General features: G+C 40.0%; 1 protein-coding gene across 1 annotated transcript; it reads left to right on the top strand.

The window, feature by feature from the left end:
* The first annotated feature begins 868 nt into the window (after positions 1-868).
* On the top strand, positions 869-11,153 carry LOC143289200 (uncharacterized). Its single transcript, XM_076598139.1, has 5 exons — positions 869-902; positions 3,989-4,153; positions 5,035-5,164; positions 6,326-6,494; positions 10,195-11,153. The coding sequence occupies exons 1-5, from the start codon at positions 889-891 to the stop codon at positions 10,854-10,856; spliced, it is 1,140 nt and encodes a 379-aa protein (XP_076454254.1). The 5' UTR covers positions 869-888; the 3' UTR covers positions 10,857-11,153.

Genomic DNA, 11,153 nt, shown 5'->3' on the forward strand with positions numbered 1-11,153 from the left:
GTGTGTGTGTGTGTGTGTGTGTGTGTGTGTGTGTGTGTTGGGGCTCATGTACGTTTATGTGTATTTGACTGTGCTTTCATATCTGTGAAACTGCATGTTTGGTGCCTGATATCTGTTATGCATGTGTGGGTGTATGTGTGAATGTGTGTCTTCATGTCAGTTTTACATTTATTTGCTTATTTATCATCATTGTTTTATTTATTTATTTATTTATTATTATCATTATTATTATTATTACTACCTTTTTATATTATAATTATTAGTTTATTTATTTATTCATTTATGTATTTATTTACTTATTTATGTACGCTTATCTATTATTATTCACCTTTTTTTCAAGGCCTGACTAAGCGCGTTGGTCAGGCATCTGCTTGGCAGATGTGGTGTAGCGTATATGGATTTGTCCGAACGCAGTGACGCCTCCTTGAGCTACTGAAACTGAAACTGAAACTGACTACTTGAAACACGTCAGTGTTGGCGGCATAATTTTGATAGTGTCTTCTATAACATGTGTAATCTTAGCGTTTATCTTACATCCGAGAACAGCATAAGTCCAGGCACCCAACTTGGATTTGTCATTTTGTGACGTTTTTGTGGAAAATAGAAACAAAGATTAAACCATTTCGGCATATTTTGCAAAGTTGCGGTATATAGTAGCATATGGGCTAAACCATTTCGTTGAGGTCATGGTCACACCAATCTCAGTTTATCTATCTTTGCAGAACAAGTGAATTCAATTAAAATCTTTTTTCTTTCTTTCTTTGTTTTTTGTGTGTTCAGTTTCAAAAATCATTTTCAGTGCGTCAAATAAAATCGTAGAAACAAAAAGTGCGGAAACAAAATCGCCGCTTCCCGTATCGATGTTTACTTCCGGTTCACAGGCTGACAATGAATCCAATAACGTGAGTTATATCTTTTCTATTTATTTTCATTGGTTTTGAAACCAGTAACCACTTACAACCCTCATGAATTCATCAATATAATTTCATATTAGGGGTATCCACAGTAAGACATTAAACCCTTGTTTTAGTTCTGATTTCTGAAAGAAATACTTGTATATATATCTACATTTGTTCGCCTCGACTCCACTCATCTGTGTGACCAGCGAGGTGAACGACCATGCTAAATATTTGCCAAATGAAGAACTTTTATGAGACGTGCATAATAGTCTGTGTAGGCAGGGGAATGGGGCTACCCACACCCCCACCCCAATCCCTACGCCTCTCTCTCGCTGTCTTTCTGTTGTTTGTGGTTTTGGTGTAACACGTGTCACTGTACAGTATTACTCACTCTTTTTAGTTTTTCTTTGTTTTGTGGGTTTGGTGCAACTGTATACATGTGTATGTAGTATTAGTCGCTCTTTTTCATTGTTTGTGGGTTTATTGTTACAAACATGTATTAACGGCTCATTTTCTTTGTTTTGTTTGTGGGTTAGGTGCTACTGTGTGAAGAAAAGAGAAAAGTAGTCTCTGTTTTGTTTGTGAGTTTTGTGCTACTGTGTGTAAGTAGTAGTAGTATGTCTCTGTTTTGTTTGTGAGTTTTGTGCTACTGCATGTAAGTAGTCGTAGTATGTCTCTGTTTTGTTTGTGAGTTTGGTGCTGCTGTGTGTAGTATTAGTCTCTCTGTTTTGTTTGTGAGTTTGGAGCGACAGTAGTAATAGTAATACAGTACTGAGTAGTAACTAGTATTAATCACTTTTTTTTTAAAGTGTGCGAGTTTGGTGCTACTGTATATCAATATGTGATATCAGTCATTTTGTTTTGTTTGTGGGTTTAGTGTTACTTTAGTATTGTCTCTGTTTTTGTGGGTTTGGTGCTGCTTTATTAAGCATCAGATACTTACTTTGTTTCATTTGTTTGTAGGTTTAATGCTACCGTATGTAGTATTGATAACTCCTTTTCATTCTTTTATTTGTGGGATTGTTTCTACAGTGTGTTTCTCAGTGTGTAGTAATAATTATATCTAGTCTCTCTCTTTCTTCATTGTGTTTGTGGTATGTTTCACACTCCCTGTTTCTGCACTTTTCAGGATGCCAAATCACACACAAACAAACACACACACAAAATTTTCTTGGGTGTTTTTCTGATCTTGGATATGTTAAAATTGTTACTGGAATGATTAAACTTGCAAGGGATAGCAAACACTTCATTATTGAAAAATTGATGGACATCACAGCCATCTCTGCTTTTCACGACCATATGTTGGCGTTTTACACCAGTCACAACTGCAACACAATACATAGTTTGAGTTTCGGGAAAATGAAGTACAAGAAAGCCATGGGAGCTTTTTATCCCAAGTGACAGTGCAATTTAAAATGTAATTTACAGCACTTGAACTTTTTAAAAGCCTCCAAAAGTAACAGTTCTATGAAAAAAATCAAATGGATGTCATGGTCATGAGTTGTCCAGGTTGTTGTAGTTGGGAAAAAAAAAGAAAAGAAACAAAAAAAGATCTCATTTTTCAGTGTGCGCACTTTGGAGAATGGATGAATACACAAGCGTACAACACTTAACCATATCTGGGTCATCACTTTAATCGGTTTGGTGGTACTGTATACATGTAGTATCAGTCTCTGTTTCACTTTTGTTAGCGTTTGGTGCTACTGTATATCACTATATGGTATCAGTCTGTCTTTTTCTTTGTTTTGTTTGTGGGTTTGGTGCTACTGTATGTAGTATTAGTCTGTCTCTAAATCCTTGGTTTTGTTTGTGGGTTTGGTGCTACTGTATGTAGTGTTAGTCTCTCTAAATCCTTTGTTTTGTTTGTGGGTTTGGTGCTTTTGTATGTAGTATTACCATTAGTCTCTCTTTAAATCCTTTGTTTTGATTGTGGGTTTGGTGCTACTGTATCAGTGTATGTTGTATTAGTCTCTCTGAATCCTTTGTTTTGTTTGTGGGTTTGGTGCTATTGTATGCAGTAATGTAGTCATATTACTATTATTAGTCTCTCTCTAAATCCTTTGTTTTGATTGTGGCTTTGAACCATTAAACAAAACAAAACAAACAAAACTTTTGGGAGCTGGTCAACAGTTAGAAGTGGTCAATGGTCAGCAGTGATCAGTGGTCAGAAGTTGTTAGCAGTAGTCAGTTGTGGTCAGTGGTGGTCTGTGATCATAGTGTTCAGCAGCCACTAGTGGTCAGTAGTCAAAACCGGTTAAAAGTGTGTACTGATATTGCAGAAAGATGTTTCCACAACATGGTAGGCAGTGGTTGCTAGTGAGTAGTGGTCAGCAGTGGTCAGTGGTGCTCATCTGTGGTCAGTGATCAGTAGTAGACTTGTACCAGTACAAAAGTCAAAGTCAGTGGTCAGTAGTCAGCAGTGGTCTGTTGTGATCAGGCAGTGGTCAAACAGCTGCCAAATCAATAATGCAGAGATGTGACAACATAACACAATCTGAACACATGGGTTGTGGTCAGTATTTGTCAGCGGTGGTCCTACTCCCTGACATAGGGGAACATAGACCTGGGGAACATAGATCCATATCAGTATATGGAGTAATATATAGACCTGGGAGAACTTAGCTCTGAAAAAGTCTAACAATGAGTGAAAAAGAAGAAACAATGCAAATGCACATTTCAAAATTCATGTAAATCACAGCAGACTAGTAGAAATGTTAAGAATGAAATAAATGAAACCATTTAATTCTGTGTTGTTGTTTTTCTTAATACATGAAGTATAAAGTAAAGGTAAGTGTAGAGATCTGTATCTTAGACTTTCTTCACCTTTCAGTTTCATCCGTCCCCTGCAGCCCCCCTTCTCCCCTGCGCCCACCCCTCTCCTCCCCCATCCTATCTCTCTCTCTCTCTCTCTCTCTCTCTCTCTCTCTTTTCTTCCAAATCGCCCTAGGAGCTTGATTTACTTTATCTGCATGGTCATTTGAATGAATGCATCAAACACAAGGGTTGAATGAAAACCAATGCCCGACTCTTAGTTCTGGAATTTGCCATTGTACAATATATAGTCTGTAGTGTTGATCATTGTGTTGCAGCAATGCTAAAAATCTTCAGAAGTTGAACCAGCGAGAACTAGAGTTGGGCATCGTTGGCAGAAACAAGAAGTCATGGCATGATGAATACAAAGACAGTGCCTGGATCTTCATTGGTGGTCTCCCCTATGATCTGACTGAGGGGGATGTTGTCTGTGTTTTTTCACAGTAAGTTGTTTGTGTTGGGGTTTGGGCTGACAGTATGTAGTTTTTGACTCACTTGTGTAAACAAAGTGAGTCTATGTTTTAACCCGGTGTTCGGTTGTGTGTGTGTGTGTGTGTGTGTGGTAAACTTTAACATTGACATTTTCTCTGCAAATACTTTGTCAGTTGACACCAAATTAGGCATAAAAATAGGAAAAATTCAGTTCTTTCCAGTCACCTTGTTTAAAACAATATTGCACCTCTGAGATAGGCACACAAAAAAAAAAAGAGAGAAAAAAAAAAAAAAAAGAAGCCAAATTATATGCAAACTGCATTTACTGTTATATTTATATTTTTTGTATTCTCTAAACTTGGCACTTTGATATGATATTCTGACCCAACAATAAGAGCAGTCATTATTATCATTTTTTGTTCAAACAGGAACTTCTTTTGCTAAGCATGGACGTTTTATTTATTTTGCAAACGTTTTGGTGCGGATAGTAAAAAAGGGAAATTACTCTGTAATTAATGTTAGGGGACTAAACTTGCTTTAAACTGATCTTTCTCATCTTAAACATTACATTTTGAAATTACACTCAATACATAAAAAGCTTGGATTTTTTTTTAAAGTGTATCACAAGTGAGTCTTGAAGGCCTTGCCTCTCTTGTTTTTTTTGTGACTCACAGTATGTAATGTTTTGGGGGGTTTTGGCTCACAGTATGTAGTTTTTGTTGGGGTTTTGGCTCACATTGTATTGTTTTTGTTGGGGTTTTGGCTCAGATTGTATTGTTTTTGTTGGGGTTTTGGCTCACAGTATGTAGTTTATGTTGGGGTTTTGGCTCACATAATATTGTGTTTGCTGGTGTGTGTGTGTGTGTGTGTGTGTGTGTGTGTGTGTGTGCAGGTATGGGGAGGTGGTGAACATCAATCTGGTGAGAGACAAGGCCACAGGGAAGTCCAAAGGCTTTGCCTTCCTCTGCTATGAGGATCAGCGCAGCACCATTCTCGCTGTGGACAACCTCAACACTATCAAGGTAAACATGACAACCTCAGCACTATTAAGGTAAACATGACAGCCACAACACCATCAAAGTAAACATGACAGTCTCAACGTTATCAAGGTTAGACAACGTCAACACAATCAAGGTAAACATGACAGCCTCAGCACTATCAAGGTAAACATGACAGCCGCAACACTATCAAGGTTAGACAACGTTAAAACAATCAAGGTAAACATGACAGACTCAACACTGTCAAGGTAAACATGACAACCTCAACACAATCAAGGTAAACATGACAACCTCAACACTATCAAGGTTAGACAACCTCAGCACTCGAGGTAAACATGACAACCTCAACACTATCAAGGTAAACATGACAACCTCAACACTATCAAGGTTAGACAACCTCAACACTCAAGGTAAACATGACAACCTCAACACTATGAAGGTAAACATGACAACCTCAACACTATCAAGGTTAGACAAACTCAACACTCATGGTAAACATGACGACCTCAACACTATTGAGGTAAACATGACAGCCTCAACACTATCAAGGTAATCACGACAACCTCAGCACTATCAATGCTGTCATTGATGTGTGTGAATGCTGTCATTGATGTACGTGAACTGTGTGAATGCTGTCATTGACGTGTGAACCGTGTGAAGGGAAGTATGCTTAACCTGATTGATGCTGGTTTTTTTTGTTTTTTTTGTTCAGTTTCAGTTCACAAAAAGGTGTCTTAGTGTTCAGACAAATTCTGTACACTACATCTGCTGGGCAGATGCCTGACAGCAGCATAATCCAACTAACTTAGGCCTTGAATGCATGCATATGTATTTGTGTACCCATCACTATCAGAGTTGATTTCTTCTACAGAATTTTGCCAGAGGACAAGACTTAATGTTGCCATTGGTTCTTTTTCAGTACGCTAAGTGCATGTTGCACACGGGACCTCAGTTCTTCTCTTCCGAATGACTAGATGCTGTTTGATTTTCCAGTCAAACTTGGGAGAAAGGGTGAGATTGAGATTTGAACTCAGACTCTCACAGATACTGTATTGGCAGACAAGCTTCTAAACCCGCCATTGATGTATGTGACTACGTGAAGCATGTGTATGACTGAACCGTGCTTACCGTAACACCTGCCGTCATTGATGTGTGTGACTAAGCAAAGTGTGCTTACTGTGACAGCTGCTGGGACGCATCATTCGTGTGGACCATGTGGCAGACTACAAGAAGCCCAAGGAGAAGGGGGACGAAGACGAGATGACCTTGAAGTTGAGGGCGGAAGGATGTGCCCCAAAAGTGCCCGAACCCTTGGCCTCTGCCCAGTCACCACAGGAACCACCCGCTGCACCCAGTCAGTATAATGTGCAGTTCCCTCTTCTCTTATTGGGTTTTCTTTTTTGTGCATACACACTATTTCAGTGCCGTTACCCCACATGGCTTCTTCTGATCCCCCATGTACAGCCATACCAGGGTATGTTTGCCAGTCTGACATCCACAGGAAGTGTCAGTGTCAGGTCACAAGGGCCCCTGCTGACCTCATAAATGGCTGAGTCAAGCCAGACTCTAGAGCAGAGTCAGTCAACGTTTCCCGCCTGCAGCAGTACCCCATGATCCTGCCGACGTTGCAGTAAAAACCTTGACATGACCCTGCTGACATTGGAATGAAAACTTTACATGACCCTGCTGACATTGTAATGAAAACCTTGACATGACCTTGCTGACATTGTAATGAAAACCTTGACATGATTCTGCCAACAATGTAATGAAAACCTTCACATGACCATGCCAACATTATAATGAAAACCTTGCCATGACGCTGCTGACATTGCAGTGAAAACCTTGACATGACCTTGCATTGTAATGAAGAACTTGACATGATCCTGTCGACATTGTGATGAAAACCTTGACATTACTTTGCATTGTAATTAAGACCTTGACATGATACTGCATTGTAACAAAAACCTTACATGATCCTGCCAACTTTGGAATGAAAACCATGAAATGACTGCCCACATTGTAATGAAAACCTTGACATGACCCTGCCCACATTGTAATGAAGACCTTGACATGACCCTGCCCACATTGTAATGAAGACCTTGATACGACCCTGCCCACATTGTAATGAAGACATGACACTGCCCACATTGCAATGAAGACATGACCCAGCCCACATTGTAATGAAGACCTTGACACGATCCTGCCCACATTGCAATGAAGACATGACCCAGCCCACATTGTAATGAAGACCATGACATGACCCTACCCACATTGTAATGAAGACCTTGATACGACCCTGCCCACATTGTAATGAAGACCTTGACATGACCCTGCCCACATTGCAATGAAGACATGACCCTGCCCACATTGCAATGAAGACATGACCCAGCCCACATTGTAATGAAGACCTTGACACGACCCTGTCCACATTGCAATGAAGACATGACCCAGCCCACATTGTAATGAAGACCTTGACACGACCCTGCCCACATTGCAATGAAGACATGACCCAGCCCACATTGTAATGAAGACCTTCAAAATGACCCTGCCCACAATGAAATGAAGACCTTGACATGACCCTGCCCACATTGTAATGAAGACCTTGACATGACCCTGCCCACATTGTAATGAAGACCTTGAAATGACCCTGCCCACATTGTAATGAAGACATGACCCAGCCCACATTGTAATGAAAACCCTGACACAACCTTGCCCACGTTGTAATGAAGACCTTGAAATGACCCTGCCCACATTGTAATGAAGACATGACCCAGCCCACATTGTAATGAAAACCCTGACACAACCTTGCCCACGTTGTAATGAAGACCTTGAAACGACCCTGCCCACAATGAAATGAAGGCCTTGACACGATGCTGCATGAAAGCTGCAGAATCTTTTATTTTTTGTCTTATTTTGTTTTCCTTTTTTTGTTGTTGTTATGTTTAGTTGCAAACTGTTGGATCATGGTATGCATAGCCCCTTCACTTGCCTGCTTTCCTGCCATTGTGTGTGAGCTGTGTGGGTGTGGGTGTGTGTTATGAATATGTTTGTGAGTGTGGGTGGGTGTTGTTGTGAATGTGTGTGTGTGTGTGTGTGTTGGATGTGTTTATATGTGTGTTTTGAATGTGTGTGAATATGTGTGTCTGTAGGTGTGTCTGTGAGTGTGTGTGGTGAATGTGTTGTCATGAACGTTTGTGCATTCATTGTGTATGGGTGTGCGTGTTATTGTGGGTGTTGTTCCTTTGGATGTGTGTGGATGTATGTGTTGATATGACATACAGTCCTTTACCAGATGACTACTGTATGTAAGCTTCTTTCTTTAACACCTGTCTGTCCTTATCTGTTCTGTGTCAAGGGTCAGGTCAGGGGGTCAGGCGTTAAGTCAAACTTTTGTTCTGAAGTGAAAGGAGAATGTGATTGGAATCTTGATTTGTTGTCTGTATTCTCTCACCTTTTCAACACATCTGTGTGATTTGTTGCCTTTATTCTCTCACCTTTATAACACATCTGTGTGATTTGTTGTCTTTATTTTCTCACCTTTATAACACATCTGTGTCATTTGTTGTTGTCTTCATTCTGTCACCATTATAACACACCTTTGTAATTTGTTGTCTTTATTCTCTCACCATTATAACACATCTGTGTCATTTGTTGTCTTTTTTCTCTCACCATTATAACACATGTGTCATTTGTTGTCTTTATTCTCTCACCATTATAACACACCTTTGTAATTTGTTGTCTTTATTCTCTCACCATTATAACACATCTGTGTCATTTGTTGTCTTTTTTCTCTCACCATTATAACACATGTGTCATTTGTTGTCTTTATTCTCTCACCATTATAACACATCATTGTGATTTGTTGTCTTCATTCTCTCACCATTATAACACATCGTTGTGATTTGTTGTCTTTATTCTCTCACCATTATAACACATCTGTGTGATTTGTCGTCTTTATTCTCTCACCATTATAACACATCTGTGTCATTTGTTGTTGTCTTCATTCTGTCACCATTATAACACATCTGTGTGATTTGTTGTCTTTATTCTCTCATCATTATAACACATCTGTGTCATTTGTTGTCTTTTTTCTCTCACTATTATAACACATCTGTGTGATTTGTTGTCTTTATTCTCTCACCAGTATAACACATCTGTGTGATTTGTTGTCTTTATTCTCTCACCATGACAACACATCTGTATGGTTTGTTGTTGTCTTCATTCTCTCACCATTATAACACACCTGTGTCATGTGTTGTCTGTTCTCTCACCATTATAACACATCTGTGTGATTTGTTGTCTTAATTCTCTCACCATTAATAACACACCTGTGTTATTTGTTGTTGTCTTTATTCTCTCACCATTATAACACATCTGTGTGACTTGTCTTCATTCTCTCACCATTGTGACACCTTTGTGTGACTTGTCTTCATTCTCTCACCATTATAACACATTTGTGTGACTTGTCTGTTCTTTCACCATTATAACACATCTGTGTGACTTGTCTTCATTCTCTCACCATTGTAACATGTCTGTGTGATTTGTTGTTGTCTTTATTCTCTCACCATTATAACACATTTGTGTGACTTGTCTTCATTCCCTCACTATTATAACACATCTGTGTGATTTGTTGTCTTCATTCTCTCACCATTATAACACATCTGTGTGATTTGTTGTCTTCATTCTCTCACCATTATAACACATCTGTGTGATTTGTTGTCTTCATTCTCTCACCATTATAACACATCTGTGTGTCTTGTCTTCATTCTGTCACCATAAAAACACATCTGTGTGACTTCTTTCACCATTATAACATACATGTCTGTGTGATTTGTTGTTGTCTTTATTCTCTCACCATTATAACACATCTGTGTGATTTGTTGTCTGATCTGTCACCATTATAACACATCTGTGTGACTTGTCTTCATTCTCTCACCATTGTAACATACATGTCTGTGTGATTTGTTGTTGTCTTTATTCTCTCACCATTATAACATATTTGTGTGACTTGTCTTCATTCCCTCACCATTATAACACGAATGTGTGATGTGCAGTGAAAGCCAAGAAAAGTAAGGACAAGAAGAAAAAGAAGAAGAAGAAGAAGAGGAAGAAGAAGATGAAGGTTACAGTGAAGGTGGAGCAGCCGTCAGATGGTGACAGCAGCAGTGACGATGACAGCAGTGATGAGGATGGCGATGACGATGACGTTGAGCACAAACACAAGCGCAGGGGTGCACCTCTCCCTGCTGACGGCGTGAAGCGAGAGAAGGTGGACCACGGCTACGAGGGGGCGCTGCACGGCCACCAGAGGGCGCTTCAGTTTGGCGGGGGGCGGGACTACAAGGAGGATGTGAAACCTCGCATCTCTGAGACACCGCCACCACACTCAGGTCGTCAGCCCCACCCACACCAACACACCGACCCACACAAAGTCCACATCAAGGCCGAGCCCTCCGACTCTGGCAGCCACAGACAAGACAAAGTGAAGGAGAGAGGAGAGGAGAGGTTCGAACCCAGGCACGCCCACAGAGATGATGACAGAGAAAGACGTAGACATAACGACAGAGATAGACATAGAGATGATGACAGAGATAGACATAGAGATGATGACAGAGATAGACGTAGAGACGACAGAGACAGACGTGACCGTCACCACAGAGATGACCACAGAGACAATCGCAGAGATGTAGAGGATTATGATCGGAGACGCAGATGAAACCAGTGTTTATGGTACTTGATGGTATAAACTGAGACACAGTTGAAACCAGTGTTTATGATACTTGTTATGGTTGTAGATGCAGATGAAACCAGTGTTTTCGATACTGGGTGTTATGATTGGAGACACAGATGAAACCAGTGTATATGTCACCTGGTGTTATGATTGCAGACGCAGATGAAAGCAATGTTTATTATGCTTGGTGGTTGATCTGTCACATGTTTTCAGTCCCAGTATGGCTTTGTAAGATCAGCTGGGCTTTTTCACCGACACTCTCGCTTACACCCCTCTGCCTTC

This window comes from Babylonia areolata, chromosome 13 (assembly GCF_041734735.1).
Source record: "Babylonia areolata isolate BAREFJ2019XMU chromosome 13, ASM4173473v1, whole genome shotgun sequence".
NCBI classification, from domain to species: domain Eukaryota; kingdom Metazoa; phylum Mollusca; class Gastropoda; order Neogastropoda; family Buccinidae; genus Babylonia; species Babylonia areolata.

Excerpts from the sequence above, each read along its gene's own strand:
- LOC143289200 (XM_076598139.1), top strand. Across the intron at positions 4,154-5,034 it reads GTTGTCTGTGTTTTTTCACA|GTATGGGGAGGTGGTGAACA; the intron begins GTAAGTTGTTTG and ends GTGTGTGTGCAG. Across the intron at positions 6,495-10,194 it reads GGAACCACCCGCTGCACCCA|TGAAAGCCAAGAAAAGTAAG; the intron begins GTCAGTATAATG and ends TGTGATGTGCAG.